Genomic DNA, 23,976 nt, shown 5'->3' on the forward strand with positions numbered 1-23,976 from the left:
AAATAGGCTGGAATGAAGTAAATCAGGAAAACGATGCTAATGTGAAATTTAATATGTTTAATAATACACTTATGTACTGAAAGTAGCTTTCCTAAAAAGTTCAGAAATTAGATTCAAAAGCATAATATCCATGCATAACTTAAGACATTAAAATGTTTTGTAAACAGAAAAGTGAAATTTATATAATTTCCAGAACGACTAAAGATATTTTGTTATTATCCTTCTGCAAAATTACTATAAAATGATAGAAATTATTTATACTAATAACAGAGTTTAATAAATGTAGAATACAGTGAAATGCACAAAATAGCATTTCAGTTAAACAAAACGGCCACTTCGATCGATATTTCACAAATTACAAGATTTTTAAAATTTTGCAGTAGAAGTGGACTCAAGTAATTCGGAATAAGAAGCAAAACATTGAAAATATCAATCTGTAAAAATTAAGCAACTAGAAGTAGCCACCAACGCACTTTACAAAAATCAACAGAATTATAAAAATTCTCAAAATGTGGTATTGAACACAATTCTACAGGGTTGGTCTAGCTTATTAGTCATGTCTTTAACTATATTTTTCCAGAGAATATGCCACTTACACATCTCTTTGTAAGACAAATGACAGTAAAATTCTAAATAAGTTTCAATTAATGACTTTACTAATTTCTTTTTCTAAAATTATTCGAAAAACTAATGTACTCAGGATGCCCGTTACATTTAAGTAGAAGTAATTATTGTAGTTCTGCATTAAAGTTTGGGTTCCAATAGCGTTTCTCCATTGAGGATACCATTTTTACGTTTATTCGAAAGGTGTTACAAAACTTAAAAAAGAAAATATCTCCATCTGTTACTTCTTGTTATTTGTCCATATCGTTAGATTATGCACCCCACAATTCTTTCTAATAAAAGTTTAAATTTCACGGAATTGATGGTATTACGAACAACTGCTTTGAGTCAAACTTAACATAAAGAATGCAAACAATGGCACTGAACAACATACTAATGCTGGAAGGAGAAAAAAATTTGTGTTCGGGTAAAGACTGACGAATGGCGTCCTGCGGGGTTCGATTTTGTGCAGCTCATCCAACTTATATACGTGCGTATGATTTATGACTGTGGGGGAGTAATAGATTTTTAGAAATCTTCTGACTCAGTTTCAACAAAATACTTAATAGTGGTCATAGAGAAACAAGTACTGATTAAGCCCGTCAGTATTCTGAAAAGTACATACTCTAATGCTAAAGTGTCCAGTAGACATCATGAAGATAATGAGAAATTCAGAACTGAAACAGGAGGCTGACAAGGAGAGTTTTCTGGAACCGTGCGACCTCTACGGTCGCAGGTTCGAATCGTGCCTCGGGCATGGATGTGTGTGATGTCCTTAGGTTAGTTACGTTTAAGTAGTTCTAAGTTCTAGGGGACTGATGACCTCAGAAGTTAAGTCCAATAGTGCTCGGTGCCATTTGAACCAAGGAGAGTTTACATAATAAAACTATTGTCAACAGTTCTATAAAAAGTTTTTCAGATCCTTAAACTGCGAAGAAAGAATGGTATTTATGATAACAGAGCATACGTGAACCAGCATGGTTTAGCAGTTGAGTTTGTGTTGTTTGCCATTCGCGTACATAAATTTCCGCGAGGAATGACAGAACTTAATGAAAAATGTTTGAGAGTAGGCGTAAAAAATCAATTATAAAGTAACTGAATCAATATATGAAAGAGAAAATGAGACAAAGAAACAATGAAAACATACGACCAGTTGATAAACTTTTGTATATAGGGCAGCTGAAGACATCCACTGGATGGACAGCACAAGAATTAAGCAGAAGCGTAAACATGATATCAAGTGCTTTTGGTAAAATAAAAGGGGTTTTTCCAAACGAATCTTTTGATGGGTCTGAAAATGAAAGTTTACAATCAGTATCAGTTTTGACGTATCGTAGTGAGACAAGGAGTTTGAATGTAAAAACTAACGCTTAGCAAGAAATGGAAAGATTTATGTTGAGAATCACTAGGAGAGACGGAGAAAACTTAAGTGAACAAAAAGAAAAAGACATAATTATGACTCCCACGAAAATGAAATGAAGGCAGCCAGAATAAAAGAAAAACTAATGAGTGAATGGAACGACGAGATCTAGTTACGGCGTATGCCACGTACGTAGAAACGTCATCTAGCTGCACAGTTACTCAATTGAGCCATCGCGTACAGCAAACCCTAAATGTTAACTATTGAGATCGTGTACTCGAACACTATTTTTAAATACTTTATCTTTGGATATGCCAGAAACGTCCAAATCAGAGTTCCGTTGTACCGGACTTGCTAGTTGCAGTTTGGCGTGGCTAGTGTGCGCAGCGAGAATTGTGTTTGTCAGCCGGTGTGTTGTATGCTGTTCGCAGGCAGCCAACAGCGACGACGCGGCGGCGAGCAAGCAGCAGAGCGTTGTAACCGGCGACCTGCAGCATGCCGTCGACCTGTTCGAGGACGCACTGCAGAAGACCAGCAACAGCCACCACGTCACAGGTAATTTACACACGCTCTTTGCGATCCCTTCGTTTGCTCCATTTTATTACCGTCTTCAACGACACGTTGTACCATTGTAGACTCCATTGTAAATCATCTTTGACAGAGTAAATGTAATATAGCAGAAAACGCTAATACTACGTACTTCGTATGATATCGTATGGCACTGATGGCCGAGTGCCCCATCTGGGGAAGATCGTCCACCGAGTTGCAAGTCTTTTCAGTTGCTTGTCGATGATGATGAAGAAATGATGATGAGGACAACACAACACCCAGTCCCCGAGCAGAGAAGATGTACGATCCAGCCGGGAATCGAACCCGGACCCGCTGCATGGCAGTCAGATGCACTGAACAGTCAGCTAAGGGGGGCGAACACGTACTGAACAGATCTGAAGAGAGACATTGCAGAAACAATTCAAATTACGCAATGAATGAGTGACATAATCTGGAGAGAAATGATGAAATAATTATGATAATAGCATTTATTGCACTATTTGGTAACAAAAATGTTTGTGTGTATAACAGTACAACATATAGTAACTATTTGTTTTGCCAAGCGACATTCGACTTGCAAGTGCTCGTGAAGAAATAGCTGTCGTCGTCAAAGTCGTTATCATGCTGGTTAAATACTTTAGAAAACACTTTGCAATCGAAAGGCGTGTTCCACCAACTCTCTGAGCGAAAGCCATCTTTGGTATTAGATCTAAGAAATATCGGAAAATGTTAAACATAAGTAGCGAATAAATTTAAAGTGAGTCAACTGCTGAACATATACTGAGTGATGGTCTTAGCTACCGGAAGTAATCTCACGTCATCCACGTGGCAAACAAATGACGAAAGGTGAATACGTGATAGTCCTTGAGATCAATATACCTCTGATGTACATCTGAACCACATTGCATTTAGTTTAAAAGTGTACAACTAAATCAAAACTTACACTTACCTGAATTCTTACTGTCACACGTTAAAAATCTTATTGCATGTTCATCGACATACATATAAAGAATCATAAATAACTGTACAGGAAATGAGGTAAAATATCAAATCTTTAAGAGTTCAAAATATAATTAAAATCAAACTAAAATACCTGCAAAACGCAATAGATCAGTAGGACCGTGTGGGAAGTACGGAGGAGTGGGACTTCGTTGAAGGCCGGCCGGAGTGGCCGAGCGGTTCCTCGCTGCTGCTACGGTCGCAGGTTCGAATCCTGCCTCGGGCATCGATGTGTGTGATGTCCCTAGGTTGGTTAGGTTTAAGCAGTTCTAAGTTCTAGGGGACTGATGACCTCAGATGTTAAGTCCCATAGTGCTCAGAGCCATTTGAACCATTTTGAACTTGAAAAAGGAGAATGTACTAAGCTGCTGTTGATCGTTTAAAATGATATGAGAGCTGTTTACAGATCTCATACGCTTCAGTCAAGTGCAGCTATCGTCATTTGTTTCCAAAGTGAACGACATGAGGCTACGTCCGGCAGTTATGGCCTTCACTCAGTACGTGATCGGGAGTTAATGCGTTTTACAGTTATTCATTGTTTACGTGTAACATTTTCTAACAGATCTTGTTTTTTTTTAATCAGACATAGCTTTCGGTCTGAGTGTTTTCGCATCATGCCTTTTGACTGTAGTGTCTCTTCCAGCACGATAACGACTTCGACGACGACAGTCAACCGTTCCCTAAAGAGGACATACATTGTATTTATCATTCATACACACATCTACATTTTTCTACCAAATACTTACAGAAGATTCCATTAACGTAATAATTTCATCACATGTTTATTGATTATACAGGCCTGCATTTTTTCGTTTGTGTCATGTTTTCAATTTTTGATGATTGTTTCCTATGTATGTTTGTGCGTTGCATCCCAAAAATGATCTTAATTTTTTCAATCGCATCAGAATTTTTTGCAAATCACCGTTTGTCAAAATGTGTTATACATATGGAAAAAAATCACAAATATAAGACGTACTGACAAATTTAAATACATAATAATGCTGCCATCTGTCGGTTTCTGATGAAAATATACCTTTGACATCATGAACTGGCACAGGACAGCACTTTCGTCATTAAACGTGTTGTACATCCCAGCTGTCAGTGTTGGCGCATCCGTTCGCACATACCGTCTGTGATCAAAAGTGTTTGTATCGGCGGATATACGCTAAAAAGCAAACATACAGTATTCGAAATAGCGTCAAGAGGCTGTAACAAGTGTGCATATTCCTGTTATTACATTTGGGTGAGCTAATGGTGTCAAGGCAGAAAAGATATGTAACATCGTTCGTGCGGCAAGTGTATCTCGCATATTTCGGTGTGAAAGTAGGAGATGAAGACAAAACTTGGGTACCCCACACTGTTTGGTATACGTGTGTTGAACGACTGAGACGGTGGTCAAATGGTGGGCAACTGATTATTGTTATTTTTGTTCAACCGGTATTCAAGATTTCAATATAAAAAATAAAACGAACATCGTCTAGCTAAATCTGCCATGGGTTTATGTCCTGCCCCTAACGGTCCAAATGTACCACTGGCTATGCAACCAGAACACTTACCTGAAGTAGAATGAAATCAAGTGAAGAAACCGAAGATAATAAAGAGGAGTACGGGCCTGGCAAATCTGCACCACAACCTTTTACACAAACTGAACTGAATATCTGCCCGCATCTCGTGGTCGTGCGGTAGCGTTCTCGCTTCCCACGCCCGGGTTCCCGGGTTCGATTCCCGGCGGGGTCAGGGATTTTCTCTGCCTCGTGACGGCTGGGTGTTGTGTGCTGTCCTTAGGTTAGTTAGGTTTAAGTAGTTCTAAGTTCTAGGGGACTTATGACCACAGCAGTTGAGTCCCATAGTGCTCAGAGCCATTTGAACCATTTGAACTATCTGATTCGCGACTTACATCTGACCAAAGAGGATTTAGAATTGTTTCGTTCAAGGCTTAAAGATAAGAATTTGCTCGCAACTGGCTCTTCGTTTTCCTGGTTCTGGTACAGGGAAAAAGATTTTATTCCCCACTTTTCGGAAGAAGGAGACTTCGTATTCTGCAATGAGGTATGTGGACTGTTTAAGACATTCAACATTCCGGACGAAAGTACTGATTGGAGACTATTGATCGATTCGTCGAAACGAAGCCAGTTGTCTTGATTCAAAATGGAAACAGATATGCGTGAATACACCTAGGGCATTCTGTACGCTTAAAAGAACGGTACGTCAATTTACAATTTATTCTCCAGAAAATTAAGTACGACGATCGGTTAAGTGGGTAATGTGTGGTGACCTGAAAGTAATACGGATGATCCATGGACAGCAAGGCGGGTATAAAAAGTTTCCTTGTTTTTTATGTGAGTTGGATAGCAGAGACGGGAAAAATAATTGGAAACAGAAATACGGACCACAAAGAGCTTCACTGGAACATGGACTAAAAAAAGTGCTCCAAAAACCTCTCATCGAATCTCCCTCCACCTCTACATATTAAATTAGGCTTGATGAAGCAATTTGTGAAAGCTTTACCAAAAGATGGTAAATGTCTCCAGGATATTTGTAACAAATTTACAGCCTTATCGACCGAAAAACTAAAAGAAGGTGCTTTAAGGGTCCGGACTTGAGAAATTTTGCAAAGATGAAAATTTTGAAAAAGAAATGGAAGATGCTGAAATATAAACCTGGGGCACCTTTATAGACGTAGTAACCAAGTTTCTGGGCAACAAAAAGGATCCAAATTTCAAGTCTATCTCTGAGGCTATGCTGCACAAATACCAAAATTTAGGCTGTTCCTTGAGTTTGAAGGTTAATTTCCTACATTCACATTTGGACTAATTTCCTGAGAATATGGGTGCTTTTAGTGAAGAGTTTGGTGAGAGATTTCATCAGCACACAAAGAAACGGAGAAGTGTTACCAAGGATGATTGAGTACTACAATGATGGCTGTCTACTGCTGGGTGTTGCACCGAGATGATCCTAGAAGAGCACATGCACAGAAAAGCCTGAAGCAGGGAATGGCTGGTTCAAAAAGACGGCAACAGACAGAGAGACTAAAACTGAGTTTCTTGTCTCCTGTATTCTGTTATATCGTTGTCTATTATAAGCCGCAAAAAATTCGTTTTATATGAAACAAACCTATTTCACTCCGTCATTTAGTCTCATATTTGTAATATTTTTTGACATATTTTTCATGTGGCAAATTTCGATTAGCAAAAAATTCTAATACGATGGAACGGAACAAAGATCATCTTACGGTTCAGCGCATCAAGATACATAGCAATCACTCATCAAAATTTACAAAACAGAACCATCGTAGGCTAGTGTTGTGGGCTATGCAGCTTTCTTTTTCTATTGGATCGTCAGTTTTATTCTTGTTGCATTATCTTGTCCATGCTTATTTTCGTACAGCTTTTAACGCTGAAACATTCAGAGGTTGTACAGTCTATTAATACTAGATTTTCTCAAGACGAAGAAGGATTAGTATTTAATGTCGTATAAACTAATTTGAGAGAAACACAAGCTCGGGTAGTGCAAGAATGGCGAAGCAAACAGACCGTGCCGCTTTCAAAGGAATCGTCCCAGCAGCTACACTACCCGATCATAAAAGGAAGGGGGGACGAAATGAAATGAAACTTCACCGGTTGAGATGGTATGTGATGTTTCAGTGATTACAACATCGAGTCAAATTTACAAAGAACGTTGCAGTATGAGGTTGCACACCCTCTGGCCTGGATGCGTGCGCCGATTGGTTGGGAAGGGTGTCATAAAGCCGCTGCATCCTCTTCTGAGACAAGATGGTCCACAACAGTTGTAATATTCTCGATATCCTAGATACTGCCACAGGGCAGGAGTTGACATCTGAGCTGGTCTCAGAATGGTCTATCGGGGGTAGAGATATGAGGATCTTGCTGGCTACGGTAGTAACTCAAGATCAAGCAGGCAGTTCTTAGAGACACGTGCCATGTGTGGACGGACATTGTCCTGTTGGAAAATCGCACCACGATTTTGTCACATGAGACACAACACACGAGGACGCAGGGCGTCCGTGACATACCGCTGTGCCATCAGAATTCCGTTACTCACTACTAACCGTGACCTGAAGTCATTCCCGTCGGCCGGCCGGTGTGGCCGTGCGGTTTAGACGCTTCAGTCTGGAACCGCGTGACCGCTACGGTCGCAGGTTCGAATCCTGCCTCGGGCATGGATGTGTGTGATGTCCTTAGGTTAGTTAGGTTTAATTAGTTCTAAGTTCTAGGCGACTGATGACCTCAGAAGTTAAGTCGCATAGTGCTCAGAACCGTTTGAACCATTCCCGTCGGCTCCCACATCATATCGCTAGTAGTAACACCTCTGTGCCTTTCTAAAACATTGGAAAAATGAGAATTCTTCCTAGGTCGCCACCAAACTCGGCGACGATGATTATCAGGGGTAGTGGAGAACCGTTGTTTATCGCTGAGCACAGCGCTACGCTATTCATCAGCATCCCATGCTTCCCGACCACGACGCCACTGTTGTGGTGTTGAGGGAAACCTATACATAGGACGGTAATTCCCTAGTCCGGCTGCTGCTAGTCTGCAATCAATGGCTCGGGACGACACAGAATGTTGCAGGGAGTCTACTACTTCCAGAATGAGATTTTCACACTGCAGCGGAGTGTGCGCTGATATGAAACTTCCTGGCAGATTAGAACTGTGTGCCGGAGCGAGACTCGAATTCGGGACGTTTGCCATTCGCGGTCAAGTGCTCTACCGTCTGAGCTACCCAAGTACGACTCACGCCCCGTCGTCGCAGCTTTACTTCTGCCAGTGCCTCGTCTCCTACCTTCCAAACTTCACAGAAGCCAGCAGGAGAGCTTTTGTGAAGTTTGGAAGATAGGAAACAAGGTACTGACAGAAGTAAAACTGTGAGGACGGGGCGTGAGTCGTGCTTGGGTAGCTCAGACGGTGCCGGCACGGTAGCTCAGCGTGTTCGGTCAGAGGGTTAGCTACCCTCTGTAACAAAAAACTGAGTAAATGGATCAACGTAGAACCTAAACGATTGTCATCGGACGTCCGCCCCGAACAAATTCAACGAACAATAATGAGATTAGGAAAAGAAGGACGGTAGAGCACTTGCCCGCGAATGGCAAAGGTCCCGAGTTCGTGTCTCGATCCAGGACACATTTTTAATCTTCCAGGAAGTTTCAGTCTATTATTTGTTCTAGGATGGCAGGCGCAGACGTGAAGTGATTTCGATGTGCATGGTGCACAATACGACGATTTACTTTTCTTCTCAGTCATATGTGGTCGACCAGAATCTTGTTGGCGTGTATGCCTGCCTTTGCGTTCTCATGCAGTCGGACCACCGTCACACCCGAATGCCCCACATATATGGATGTTGTACGATTCAACCAGCCGGCCAAATGGAGACTCACAATGACACATCTTTTAAACGCTGTCAGATACTGATAAAGCTGTCTCATTTGAGTCCGCGGCATCTCCCTGTGCTTCACAGAGATCACTCAATACCCGACACTATTCGCGCCAGTTATACAACGTACGAGCCCTGGTAACAACACTACACACAAACAACACAGCATTTTCGTATCCGCTGATGGTGTGTGTATGTGTACAAAGTTACAGTGACATCCGATCTTCTGCGTGCTTTACTTTTTTTGTCAGGCAGTGTATTTATGGGTACTACGGAAAACATTTATCGGGATGGCCGGACGGAAATAGAAACCCAGTCCTCCAGACTGGGAGTCCAGCTCTCCAACAGTACCTTCTAGTTTGTCTTGTGCATATGTCATAAATCTAATTCAAGGATAAGCTTTAAAGTTCTAGTTCTAGCACTGAAAGTCTTTTTTTGTATTTTTTCTCTTTTTCGACTATTCTCTTTTATACATGAAATTCCCAGTTGCAAATATGGACAACCACCACCTGTATAATGCAATGACGACAATCAGAAGCCGACCGAGCGATTCTAGGCGCTACAGTCTGGAACCGCGACAGCTACGGTCGCAGGTTCCAATCCTGCCTCGGGCATGGATGTGTGTGCTGTCCTTAGGTTAGTTAGGTTTAAGTAGTTCTATGTTATAGGGGACCGATGACCTTAGAGGTTAAGTCCCATAGTGCTCAGAGCCATTTGAACCATTTGAATAATCAAAATTTGTGCCGGACCGGGACTCGCCCCGGATTTCCCGCTTATCACGAGCGTTGCGAATTGGCTACACGAGCACGGCTCACAGCCAGACGCAAACATCCATATGTTGCCAACCATGTGCCTAAAACCTGTTCCTGTACATCCATTACGTATATTCCCGTACAGGGGAGACATACTTGAAAGTCACTTGCCCGGTGTCAGCAGATAAGTATGATATTGCAGTACCTGTGTTATCCCGAATTACGATACATGGTTCCTTCAAGTGACTTTCAGGTGTAATGTCTCCCCTGAAATGGATGTACCAGTACAGGTTGTAGACACATGGCTGATGACATATGGAAGTTTGGGTCTGGCCGTAAGTCGTGCTCGGGTAGCCAAACGGTTAGGCGACTGCCAGCGATAAGTGGGAAATCCTGGTTTCAATTCCCAGTCCAGCACAAATTTGCACTGTCGTCATTCCACATACAGCTGATGGGTGTCCATATTCCCAACTGTGAGTACATTTCATGTATTTCATAACGGCTGTAGTCGCCACAGTGCCTGTTCCTGTATCATAATTCGGAATAACACAGACACTGCAATATCGTACAGTTCTCTCTGAGTTCAACATCCTTTGTTTACGGTTTTTGCAATGAGTAGATTCCATCCATCTGCTTGTATTCTCGAAATTTATCAATGTATCCATCTACTGGTGTCATAATCTCTTTTTTTTCAATAACAAATTTATTCAGATTGAGGACGTCGAAAATCGGAAAGTATCAAGTATGGTGGACAGAATGAATAATTTAATAATTTGTCCTCTAGATTTCCAATAGTCGAATGTCTTTTGTGGGCATGTGCATTGCTGTGGCGAAGGATGATTTCTTTCGTTTGAAGTCGAGCTCTCTGCTCACTTTTTTCTCATCCATTTGTTCTAGAAGACTTGAGTAATGTTATATAGTTATCGTTTCCTCTGTTTTGACGTAATTAATAGAAATAAATTATTTCACACCTCAGTAAAAAGTGGCCACACCCATTCCAACATATTAAATCGACTTCGATTTCTTAGTGCAAGCCCACTGGGTCCCCTCCAGTTGGTGCTTCATTTCTTCAGTGCAACGATGGGCCCACAAAACCAGTTGAATTTCTCTTGAAATGTCCGAGACATCGATAAAACGTTTGTTTTTGCACTTGTGTTTGGCCGCCTTCCTGCAAACTACACCACCTACTTGCACAAGGTTATGCCCTGTAAATATTACCGTAGTCATTTTTCTGGTATGCCTTTAGCGTCAATTGTTTTGCAAACGCTTACTCACCGAACGTTCAGTCTCACATTGTGCAATTTGTCGATGGTTTCGGCTGTAGTCGTAGTTTTGGAAGTCCTTCACCTACATCATCATCATCATCATCATCATCATGAGAGAGAGAGAGAGAGAGAGAGAGAGAGAGAGAGAGAGAGAGAGAGAGAGAGAGAGAAGTACGGCCACATTTGTCTTCTGTCATATGTTTCTTAAAACCTGGGAGAATATTCCTTATAAACCGTCACCAACTTTCGTCCAAAACAAAGAATTTTATGACAGCGCGATTTTAAAGCTTATCTATTTAAACATATTCAATATGATTTGTTTAAAAATTGTAATGAGCAAAACTACTGTGAAGATCTAATTGAGACTTCAACTACGTTGCTGCGCAACGTGTAAAAATACACGAAAAGCTCTCAACGTCTTTTTTGAAACAGGGCGAGTAACTTTCTCTTTACCTTCGTAAAGGAACCAAGTATAGCCTAATGCTTACCGTTATTCACACCGCTAATTAATCAGACTCCAGTGCTTTTGCGGGTACAACACCAACAAAAAAAACATATTGATGTGGTGTGGAACAGTCAGCTGCCGGGTGGTAATCTTTTGGAGGTGGTCTAGTAAAATTGTATAATTCTCTGGTTAAAATATTTCTGGATTTATTTTATTATCAGGAAAAAATGTTACAGTAGGTCACACACAGGGTGTTCGAAAATTCCTGTTACAAAATTCTAGGACTGGTAGAGGGGAGTGAATACATAATATTTTGAATAGGAATTAATGTCCGGAAACGTACCTTTTCCGTGCTACAGCCGTTTGAAAACATGTTTGCTAGGTAGGTATGCAACAGGGTAGTCCTGGTGGGGGGTGGTTATGTCGGATCGGCTGATGTTATTTGTCATCTATCCTACGTCTCTGACCTGGATCGAGCCTCATACACATGTCTGTGAGCGTTTAGAGCAACATGGTTGAGTTCACGTTTGCAGAATATACCGAAATGATCCTTCTGAATGGCAAAACTCATGGTAATGGAAGAGATGCTCGTCGCGTTTATCAGGACCCTTCTCCAAAATGTCCGACTCCATCGCATACCCTTTTCGCCACAATTACGCAACGGCTTCAAGAAAAAGTACCTTCGCCGTCAGCGGGCGTGATTGCGGTACCGGGAATTTCCGAATACCATGTATGTGAGTAGAATATAGTTGAAATTACAGTTTCCTTTCTCATACCGAAGTAACTATAGTGTGAACTCAGTGTTCAATATTTGATAACAAAAGCGGTGGCATTCATAGTGGAAATGGAAGTAACATTTATTTAAGCAAAAAAAAAAAAAAAAGGTTCAAATGGCTCTGAGCACTATAGGACATAACATCTGTGGTCATCAGTCCCCTAGAACTTAGAACTACTTAAACCTAACTAACCTAAGGACATCACACACATTCATGCCCGAGGCAGGATTCGAACCTGCGACCGTAGCGGTCACGCGGTTCCAGACTGAAGCGCCTAGAACCGCACGGCCACACCGGCCGGCTTTATTTAAGCGATAGTTTATGTAAATAAAAAATAAACGAGTGTTTTTGGTGACATTATTCATAAATAAATGCACTTCCCATTTTCTCTAGCTCTTCGAACTCTGTGTTTTTATTTTCCTGAGGGTCTTTCTTTGCTAAGCTGCTTGCATCGAATGTGCCGTGGAGGTGAATTAAAAATCTGAGCACATCGCACTACATGTGTGGGCAAAAACTTCTGTATTGCCGCACGTTTTGGTCCTGCAATGCTCTCTCTTTCCTCATAGTTTCTCCAAGAAATCAGTAACACCAAAACGTTTCTCGTATATTCATTTTATAAAGTTCATTTCCCCACTCCCCTTTTGTTGACATTGGAATACGAGAAAATTAGTTTTACTTTTAGTTCTAAATACGAAATATTGTGCACGAAATAGATGTAATATAATTACTCCCGAGCGAGGTGACACTGTAGTTAAGACATTGAGCTCCTGTGCGGGAGAGGCTGGGTTCAGATCCTCACCTGACCGTCCTCAGTTTCGTTAACCACTCATATTCACCTGAACTTGTGTTGTGTCTCTAATGATCACGATACTGCGAGATCATTAAATACAGTCGATATTCCTCATGATGACTGCATCTCTGTGCAAAGCATAACCCAAAAACAATTTAATGGTTTGCGATAAGTTAAAGTGTGTGGCGTATGGGGATTCACCCGTCCTTCCTATAGAATCACCTGACCCCACCTCGCCACCCGACTCAAATATTCAGCTGGCTCTGGCTTGTCCCATCCATTTCAAATTACAAATGTTAGTTTATTTTCTGTTCTGTGGCCGGGAATAACTGTGAATTAGTAACTGCTGCCAATCACATGTGTTCCCTGCTGCCGTTTTACATTCATGTAATTATTTTCTCTATGACAGACGTCTCTAAAGTAGTTGAATATGTATTGGGGAAGAAATCGACAACACCCTGGCTTTTGAGAGGCTTTCCTTGCCGTGGACACAATACCGTCATTAATGCCCATCTCCCCTTGTTCACGTTACGTATATAATATGAAAGGTACAAATAAAAATAACAATAATGCGCGAGATGAATAATATAAGACATATAAAACTACAAAAAGAGGGGGGGGGCGAGCTTACTATATAGACAATTTAGCGCAATGATTTCAAATCCCGTTGTACGTTAGATAATGAGTTATCACTGGATCTAAAGATATTTTGCTTTCACAGTTATAGTCTGCAATCATTCTAGGAGCCATAGCGTCGATGAACCTGGTTACTGAATTCTTACATTCACTATTCTTCACTTTAAGACTGTATGAATTTTCTTTGTCTTCGTCAGCTGAAGAACATGCCGTATTATAACTGCTAGTATGCAAGGTGATTTCCGATTCCCCTCCAACCTTATGATATTGAAACATAACCTTATCTGCGCCTCCGTAGAGCAGTTATCTGCTGCGCTTGTTATTCTCTTACTGGATACATGTTATCTCTTGTGCTGCTACCTGTAGATGTTGTATCTGCTGGCGTTCCGCCAAGACCGCATTCCGAAGTATGTAGCATGTAGATTATATTTTTGTTGTTGTCTGTATTCATTATGAACCGTTTTATGAGTTTCATTGTCCCCCATACTCCTATGAAATGGCCAACACATAACAAGATTTTCTCGTTCTTAAGGACAAACTGCTGTTGCACAGGTTCCATCTCGTAGTTAATTGTTGTTGTTGTTGTTGTGGTCTTCAGTCCAGAGACTGGTTTGATGCAACTGCCCATGCTACTCTATCCTGTGCAAGGTTCATCATCTCCCAGTACCTACTGCAACCTACATCCTTCTGAATCTGTTTAGTGTATTCCTCTCTTGGTCCCCCTCTACGATTTTTACCCTCCACGCTGCCCTACAATACTAAATTGGTGATCCCTTGATGCCTCAGAGTATGCCCTACCAACCGATCCCTTCTTCTAGTCAAGTTGTACCACAAACTCCTCCCCAATTCTGTTCAATACCTCCTCATTAGTTATGTGATCTACCCATCTAATCTTCAGCATTTTTCTGTAGCACCACATTTCGAAAGCTTCTATTCTCTTCTTGTCCAACCTATTTATCGTCCACGTTTCAGTTCCATACATGGCTACATTCCATACAAATAGTTTCAGAAACGACTTTCTGACACTTAAATCTACACTCGATGTTAACAAAATTCTCTTCCTTAGAAACGCTTTCCTGCCATTGCCAGTCTACATTTTACATCGTCTCTGCTTCGACCATCATCAGTTATTTTGCTCCCAAATAGCAAAACTCATTTACTACTTTACGCGTCTCATTTCCTAATCTAATTCCCGCAGCATTTAATTCGACTACATTCCATTATTCTTATTTTGCTTTTGTTGATGTTCATCTTATATCCTCCTTTCAAGACACGGTCCATTCCGTTCCGCTGCTCTTCCAGGTCCTTTGCTGCCTCTGACAGAATTACAATGTCATCGGCGAACCTCAGAGTTTTTATTTCTTCTCCATGGATTTTAATTCCAACTCCGAATTTTTCTTTTGTTTCCTTTACTGCTTGCTCAACGTAGTTAATTACTGAATGAAAATAGAAGTTTGTACTATATAGTCTGTGGGTAATTAGAGGGCGTCCACGATTTCCCGTGCGTTGTACGCAGCATGGCAACGCCATTGTTAACTGAGACTGGAATGTCACCCACTGCGTCTTTACGGCTAAATGACGGCAACCCTCCGTTCCCCCCACCTTTTCTGTCGCACCTCGGCTGGCTCGGCACACTGTACGCACAAAGAAGGGTGTGCGAAGGGGACGCAGCCACACTGACATCCACCGTCGGTCGACAGCGATGCTGCTACATGACAAATTACAGGGGGCTGCAGGAGGGGTTGCGGGAGGGTCTCGGAGGGGCTGGTCGGAGGGTTGAAGTAGCCGCCAGACAGAGCGCCTGTCCTTTCCTGACCGCTTCCTTTGTTCACGAGCTTCCCAAAAGGTCTCTCTTCGCATTCCTGGCGGACCTGGCCAGATGACCCGTAGAAACCGCAGAGCCCAGGCCTCTCCTGAGGCAACAGTAGCGTGACCAGCAGACGGAAGACTAAAACGCAGCCTCGGTTGTTGCAGACGGGCTGATGAACGGCGACATCAGCGACGAGGTGGATGGCTTGGCCGCCTGCCGCACAGACTTCGAAGCCAGGAGTCCAAACAGCGTGGCCAGCGCCACCTCTCCCAACGGCCTGAGCACCGGCGCCTTGCAGGTAACTACAGCTTGTCTCCATCCACTTACACTCTTTGTGAACCGTGCAACTTGCGTGACATAGGGTGATATTGTGGTCTTCAGTTCGAAGACAGGTTTGATACAGGCAAATCGCGCGAACTTCGCGATTTTTAAATGATCACAATCTCAGCTTTGTAACTTGCCCAAATCTGCAGTTAGCACCAGTACCCGAACTCCACAACTGATAGCAGATCCACGATTTTTTCTTGGCCACTCCAGCACTACACCAGTAAGCTAAATTGTACAGTGTCCCGAAAAGAGAGTATAAGACGAACATCAACAAAACTAAAACAAGGGTACTGCACTGTAATAGAATTAAATCAGGCGATGCTGAGGAAATTAATGAGAGACCAGAAGTAGTAGATGAGTTTGCTAGTCGGCCAGTAAAATAACTGAGGATGGCCGAAGTAGAGAGGATATAAAATGCAAGCTGATAATAGCAAGGAAAGCATCTCTGAAAAAGAGGACTTTGTTAATATCAGATTTCAATTTAAGTGTTGTGAAGTCTTTCTGCAGATACCGGGTGATCAAAAAGTCAGTATAAATTTGAAAACTGAATAAATCACGGAATAATGTAAATAGAGAGGTACAAATTGACACACACGCTTGGAATGACATGGGGTTTTATTAGAACCAAAAAAATACAAAAGTTCAAAAAATGTCCGACAGATAGCGTTTCATCTGATCAGAACAGTAATAATTAGCATAACAAAGTAAGACAAAGCAAAGATGATGTTCTTTACAGGAAATGCTCAATATGTCAACCATCATTCCTCAACAATAGCTGTAGTCGAGGAATAATGTTGTGAACAGCACTGTAAAGCATGTCATTCCAAGCATGTGTGTCAATTTGTACCTCTCTATTTACATTATTCCGTGGTTTATTACGTTTTCAAATTTATACTGACTTTTTGATCACCCGGTACTTGTCTGGAGTGTAGCCTTGTGCGGAGATGAAACGTGGACGACAAGCAGTTCAGAGCTTTTGAAATGTAGTGCTACTGAAGAATGCTGAAGAGTAGATGGATATATCGAATAACAAATGAAGAGGTTCTGAATCGAATAGGGGAAAAATATGTGACAGTTTCACTAAAAGAAGCGACCGACTGATCCTGAGGCATCAAGAAAATGGCAGAAAGTGGAGGGTAAAAATTATAGATGGAGACAACCAAGGTTCAAATACATGTATACTGCGGTAGTTACGCAGCGATGAAGAGCTTTACACGGAATAGACTTGCATGGAGTGCTGCATCAAACCAGTTTTCGGTATGGAGATCGAAACAACGACGATGACGAAAGTCTTCGATTGGGAGCACATTCCTGTGCTGGAACATTTGTGTTCAACGGAGTTGAGTACAGTGATGTAACTCTTCATCGTCATATCCTTCAGCAGACAGAAAACTAGTGTGATATACATTCCTTCTATATACCTATGAACTGTAAATAAAAGTAGGGCAAACCTTAATTTAGTAGCATAATCAAAGGTGCCATCCATCAAAACTATGTACTTTTCACATCAAGCATGTGATTCAATTTAAAAAACTATCAAACTCGTACTAAGGAAGTTTCCAGTAAAAATTCTTCATTGTGTTTGTGTTGATCGGATGTCCTGGTCTGGGCAATTTCCGATGATACCTACGTCTCGTTCTGCGAATTTCGGTCCTCGTGTTTGTAATGTCTCGATGGCGCAACACACTGACCATGTAGCTCTGCTTCTCCAGCTCCTTAATAAGTAGTTTTGTGGGGCGCTCGTCGATATAAACTTCAACTTTTTCTTTTGTTGTAGTTGTTACCAATTTTCTGCCTAGTGGAGATGGATCAAGTGTGTTATTTCGGACGCACCTTTACCAAATTTGATCACATCCTATTTAAAAACTTTTCCACTGCAGTGTTTTTTTTTATGGCCCTATTCACCAGCATAATTCATTTTCCTATGATTTCTGAATTTAAGGTTTGTATAAAGCAGGAGTTTTTGGACTCTTTAATACATTATTTTTACACTGTTATCCATCTTTAGTATTCCTATCCTACATGTCTATTACCACTTTCCAGTAATTTACATGACTTAGGGCTTGACATTCGGCAGGTTCACGCAGAGACACGGAGCGTAGTTGTCGCATCACGCATAGGACACGCACGTAGTCTCACATTTCATTCAACTAGCAAACTATTCAGTGTACAAAGATGGAACAGGCAGCTTTGTGTTCTGCAAGAACTTCTCTATGTTTTAACATTAGTTTTATTTACGGCAACACATTTTAATAAACACAACACACTTGCATGCCTAATACAGTGCAGCAAACCCGTTGACATTCTTAACAGCTTCCAGCTGTCTCGTGGGTGGATAATAATAGGTTCCGTATCGTTTTCAATGGAATATTATACCATTCTTCCTGCAAAACAGTGGTAAGTTCAGTTAACGATGATTGAGGTGGATAACGATCACGCACCCTCCTCTCCAAAATAGACCGCAAAGTTCAGTAATACTGAGATTCTGTGACTGCAGTGATCACAGGAGACGCGACAATTCATCCTTGTGCTCACTAAACCAGTCCCGGACTATGCGAGCTGTCGCCTTGGACCACAGCATCATCATTATAGAACAAGCAATGTACCATGGGATGGACCCGATCAGCCAAAATGGTCACATAGTCCTTGACAGTAATGCAAGCGAGCTGAGTTACCACGGGTAACACGGAATACCACGATATGGCTGCCCAAATCATCACCGAATCCCCGTCGTTTTTCAGTCTTGGGGCTTGAACTCGGCCAGAAGCTGGATACAAGACTCATACGACAAAATGACATTCCTCCATTTCTCCATATTCCAGATTTTAATGTCTTCGGCGCCACGTTTTCCCGTTACGGGCATTTGCGTTACAGATGAGTTGTTTTGGATCTCCATCTCGCCCTGCAATTCCCTGCTTGTGGAGTTCCCTTCACGTTGTCGTGGTGCTAACAGGGTACGCGAGCGCAACATTCAGTTCTACAGCGACTTTTGCAGCTGTCGTTCTTCCGTTTATCGTCACAATCCTCTTCAATACCGTCTGTCGCGGTCACTCTATACTTCTGTCCGCGTTGGAACTTAGCGGATGATGTTTTATACTTTGCCTGAATACGGAATAAATCTTCGATACAGTACCTCTTGAAACACCAAGAACTACGGCTTCTTTGGTTACGGAAACGCCCACCACTATAGCGAAAGCAATTTGTCCAAGCTGGAATTCACTTAGCTCCGACAAAATGCGCTCACAACTACACAGAACAGTGTTCGGATCACGACTGACACTTGGAACCTATTGAGGATACTGCACAGTTGCCGTCCGTGGTCAAATACAACAGCGCAACCTGCACGCTTTGCTAGCCTCTGCATTTATGTTCAAGCACGCAGTTCTCACAGTGTTTCCATATTTTTGTCCAGCCCCTGTACTTTGAGTCAAAAGTGACGGCGCAATGCTCCGCCAGTTTTCACGTCAAGAGCTAAACGGTCGTCTGTTTCGTTTCAAAAATGGTTCAAATGGCTCTGAGCACTATGGGACTTAACTGCTGAGGTCATTAGTCCCCTAAAACTTAGAACTACTTAAACCTAACTAACCTAAGGACATCACACCCATCCATGCCCGAGGCAGGATTCGAACCTGCGACCGTAGCGGTCGCGCGGTTCCAGACTGTAGCGCCTAGAACCGCTCGGCCACTCTGGCCGGTGTTTGGTTTCAGTTCGATACAGATCACTAGGTTTATAGATCAGCCAGACATATATGAGTATTTGTCCTGTCCATGAACAGCTCATGGCGAAAGAAACGTCAATATTAAAAGCCGAGTTTGTGGATAACTATAAACGTGCGACTGCGTTGAAAACGCCCGGTTTCCTTGAGGGTGGTCAATAATTAGCAAACTGATATATGTTCCTTTTTTGCGATACAGTCATGAACATCCTCAACAGCTGAATCTGTTTTGGTAATCCGTTTATCCAAACATCCTTTTCCCCTTAGTCTTCAACTCCTATTATTCTCCAGTTTCAAAAATGTTCAAATGTGTGTGAAATCTTATGGGACTTAACTGCTAAGGTCATCAGTCCCTAAGCTTACACACTACTTAACCTAAATTATCCTAAGGACAAACACACACACACACCCATGCCCGAGGGAGGACTCGAACCTCCGCCGGGATCAGCCGCACAGCCCACGACTGCAGCGCCTGAGACCGCTTGGCTAATCCCGCGCGGCTTCTCCAGTTTCCTCTGTCTTCTCGTACATATCCTTGCCAATATTTGCTATAATTTTTTTTATTTGTATTCAATTCTGCCCCAGTTCTTTCGATCACCTCTTCACGGAGGTAAGAGGGCTTCTATTAAATTTTTCTTTCTCGAAATAGACGCGTAACATGCGAACCCTTTCGCTCAACTGTAGTAGTACCGCAGTTCCCACACTATGAGATCGACGTCGAACGTTTCAACTCGTAAAATTTGACGAACTTGGTTCTGACATTGTTCAGCATCACGAAACAAAACAAAAATAACAATTCGCGTCAATATAAGGAACGAAAAGAAACAAAAACACAGAGCCAACGAACGATCAACAGTAAGCTTGAACCTGAAGCAAAGTGCCGGAGAAAGTGTTGTTGTGATGGAGGTGAATGTTTGACAACTGAGGGTGGTGGCAGTGGCTACTGATCTCGTAAGATTGGCTGAATACGAGCCGTATGTCCGGCATGAGCCTCACACTACTACTTCCTACAGCTGTCAATCCTTAAGTAATTTTGAACAGAGTATACATTTAGTATCGCTAGGTTTGGTTCTGCGACCAGCTATAAACTGACCTAGGGTCCCCGGGACGTATCTGTTGGACGCTCTTATACCTGAAGAACCAGTAGCAGAGTTTGCGTAAGAGGATTCTTGGACCCTTCCTCGACCATTTCTGAACTGCAGACTTAGTTTCCGCCAGGTGCAGCAAATTGTTTTTCTTTTGTTGATGTTTATCTTATGGACTTTTTTGAAGACATTATCCTTTCCGTTTAAAGGAAGTCCTTTGCCATCTCCGGCAAAATTTCAGTTTCATCGGCAAAGTTAAAAATTTTTAATCCTTCTCCCTGAACTTTAATTCCTTTTCCAAATTACTCTTTGCTTTCGTTTACTGTTTGCTCAAAATGCCTCTGAGCACTATGGGACTTAACATCTGAGGTCATCAGTCCCCTAGAACTTAGAACTACTTAAACCTAACTAACCTAAGGACATCACACACATCCATGCCCTAGGCAGGATTCGAACCTGCGACCGTAACGGTCGCGCGGTTCCAGACTGTAGCGCCTGGAACCCCTCGGTCACTCCGGCCGGCTGCACTAATTAGCCAAAACATTATGATCACGTGCTTTATAGTGTGTTGGTCCACTTTTGAAACGTAGTGCAGAGGCGGCTCTGCGCTGTATTGATTCAACAAGTCCTTGTTAGGTTTCCGGAGGTATGTGGCATCAGGTGTCTACGTGCAGGACATTTAATTCCCATAAATCACGGGCCTGTGGTTTCTGGGTGTGAAGCTGGTTCCCGATAGCTTCACAGATGTGCTCCATATGGTTCAGACTAGATGAATTTGTTGCTCAGGACAACCTGAGATCACTATCATGCTTCTTAAACTACTGTAGCAAGATTCTGGCCTCATACACCGACAGTTATCCTGTTGGAAGATGCCATCGGCGTCGTGGAAGACATCAAGCGTGAAGCTACACAGGTGGTCTATAATAATGGTTACATAGTCCACAGATATGATGGTGCCTTCAATTACTATCACAGGTCCCATGGTAGCCCAGGTTAATGTCCCCCATAGCATAATACTGCTCCCTCCAGCCTGCATCCGTGGTGCGGTGCGTGTTTCAAGTAGCTATGCACCTAGATGACCGTATCCCTGGACATGAACATAGATCTGGTCTAACGAGGAATGTGATTCATCCGACCAGATGACAAGCCCCATTGATCCACCCTCCAATACGATGATCCAGTGCCCACCGCAGTCGTAACTGACGATGTCGTCAGGTCAACATTGGAACACATAAGGGTCGTCTGCTGAGGACACCATGTTCAACAATCCGCGCTGAACTGTGTGCTCCGAAATAATTTCGCTGCACCAACATTTTACTCTTCGTCGGATCTTCCACAGATCGCCGCGTACCCTACTTTACAGAGTGGGCAAGCTCCCGACCTCCACGTTCTTTGCTGAGGTGCGGACGTCCTACGACTTGTCGCCTACTCGTGGTTTCATCATCCTTCAACTACTTTCCATAGATGTTCACAACACTTGCATGCGAACAGCCGCCAGCTTCTCAGTCACTGGGCCATAACTGTCCGCCCTTTGTCAAAGTCAGTTATGCAAGTGGATTCCCCATTCGCGGCCTTCGTCGGCGATAGAATGATTCTTCATTCTTTTTTTTTTCCGAGTATGAAGTCTCATCGTCTCCAGGCGGCCTCCACATTATCACTGCCTGTAATATGTGAGAGTTATGTTCACTTGATATCGCTTTGGAAAAGGGTTTTAAGAGTCACAGTATATGCCATGTTGGATAATTTCTTGGGAACGTTGAATCAGTGCAAGGGACATGGATTTGTTGTGCCTGTTCGTTCCAATTGTCTTAAGGTCAATCTTACTATGTAGATTGTTTCTAAATCTCTATGTGTAACATATTATTATATAAGTCGTAGTGCTTGTTCAGAGTGTCGAGTGTATGTTCCCCGGAAAATCCATATAAGACATACATTCTGAGGTATATGCATTTCGTTGAGACGTATTTTACTCGTTAATTTCCAGACGCTATTGCCACATAGTATCTTTGATAGTATCGTACTCATGTGTACTGTAAGAGTGTAGTAGAGACTTTTAGCTAAACGATCAGGAAAAGAGAGATGAGTTTTTTTTCTACCCATGCACCGGACAGCAGGGCTCCGTGAGATTTTCCTGTAATAGAGATCTTTTCTGGTTGAAATAGACCGTAGTTAACTTCTCTGCGTTCAGTTTGACTTATTTCTTTCAGCATCATTCGCTAGTCAGATTTAATCTGCGATGGAGACGACGCATGTTTATCTCGTGTCTCCATCCTTTGGTCAAATGTTCATTAACAATTTCTGCGTCTCTAGAATGCAAAACGTATACACGTAGGTAGTAACACAATACACTGTTAGCCAAGATCGCAGGAATTATTTTTATTCCATGATTATCGGTTTCGGCGAAACTAAAGCCGCCATCATCGGACCTTAGGTCACATACAGGTTACAACATCAAGGCAACCAATGGTGATATTAATAGTTGCCTATAACACGCAGGCCTTACAAAATTGTCATGAGTAGCACATAGGCGTCCAAGAGAGATGACATAAATATTAAGTGTCTCTATCACATACAAGCGCACGCTATGTACAAGCATCTAGATCGCTCCCACATGAGCACAATGTGCTCCCTAGGTAGGTTGCATGACATGTTTTGAACTAGAGAGTATGCCGTATACACCTGTTTAACGCGGGCAGTAATGGGCATTTTACACTTCTCTGAAGCATATCTGGAACTGCTTTTGAGTCAGTGGGTGAATTTTCTCCCAGAGTAATGTGCAGTGTTCTGCGTTTGAAAACAGTTACGAATCATACTTGTATGTAATAACCCCCGTGGTGGTACTGAATCAGAAACTTTTATAACGTCAGAAACCTCTCATTCCGCCTGGTTACTCAACCCTTAGAATGAAATGCATGATGGAGTGCGAGTTGTGTATTTTAGGAGACCGTGCACGGAGAAAGTCTTTTGTTTACGTTTTCAAGGAGTAGGCAGTACATATAGGACAGTAATTCTATGTGTCATTTTCGGCGATTTTCGCTTGGAAGACAAACTTTTCCGCTCTTCCAGTCGCTTGAGCAAACATTCTGCTTAAGGAACCCGCTATGAATTATAGTTAATCATTTATGTAATTCAGGAATTCCACAATGTAGACAGGAACATTTGAAAACTGAGTTTGTCATTTCGACTTTTGTTTTGCTATTACCTATTTCGTTTTCCTTGTCTGTGTGCTGATGATACTGATGGTGAGTGGCTGGGTCTCAGCAAACAATATGGAGTTGTGCTCACCAAGTTGTTAGGCAGTAATACTAATGACTGCCTTGGCTCATGAACAATTCGTTTTTTTAATTTGCTTGAGATTCTGAGATAGTACACTCCTGGAAATTGAAATAAGAACACCGTGAATTCATTGTCCCAGGAAGGGGAAACTTTATTGACACATTCCTGGGGTCAGATACATCACATGATCACACTGACA

At 42.2% G+C, this 23,976-nt stretch overlaps 1 protein-coding gene across 1 annotated transcript in view; it reads left to right on the forward strand.

The window, feature by feature from the left end:
• Positions 1–23,976, forward strand: part of LOC126183426 (KN motif and ankyrin repeat domain-containing protein 3-like) — a 429,549-nt gene that overhangs the window by 228,147 nt on the left and 177,426 nt on the right. The window contains exons 4-5 of the mRNA XM_049925400.1: positions 2,395–2,518; positions 15,538–15,671. Of these exons, the coding sequence (XP_049781357.1) occupies positions 2,395–2,518; positions 15,538–15,671 (258 nt within the window). The remainder of the gene's footprint in view (positions 1–2,394; positions 2,519–15,537; positions 15,672–23,976) is intronic.

Source organism: Schistocerca cancellata, chromosome 4, assembly GCF_023864275.1.
Source record: "Schistocerca cancellata isolate TAMUIC-IGC-003103 chromosome 4, iqSchCanc2.1, whole genome shotgun sequence".
Taxonomy (NCBI): Eukaryota; Metazoa; Arthropoda; class Insecta; order Orthoptera; family Acrididae; genus Schistocerca; species Schistocerca cancellata.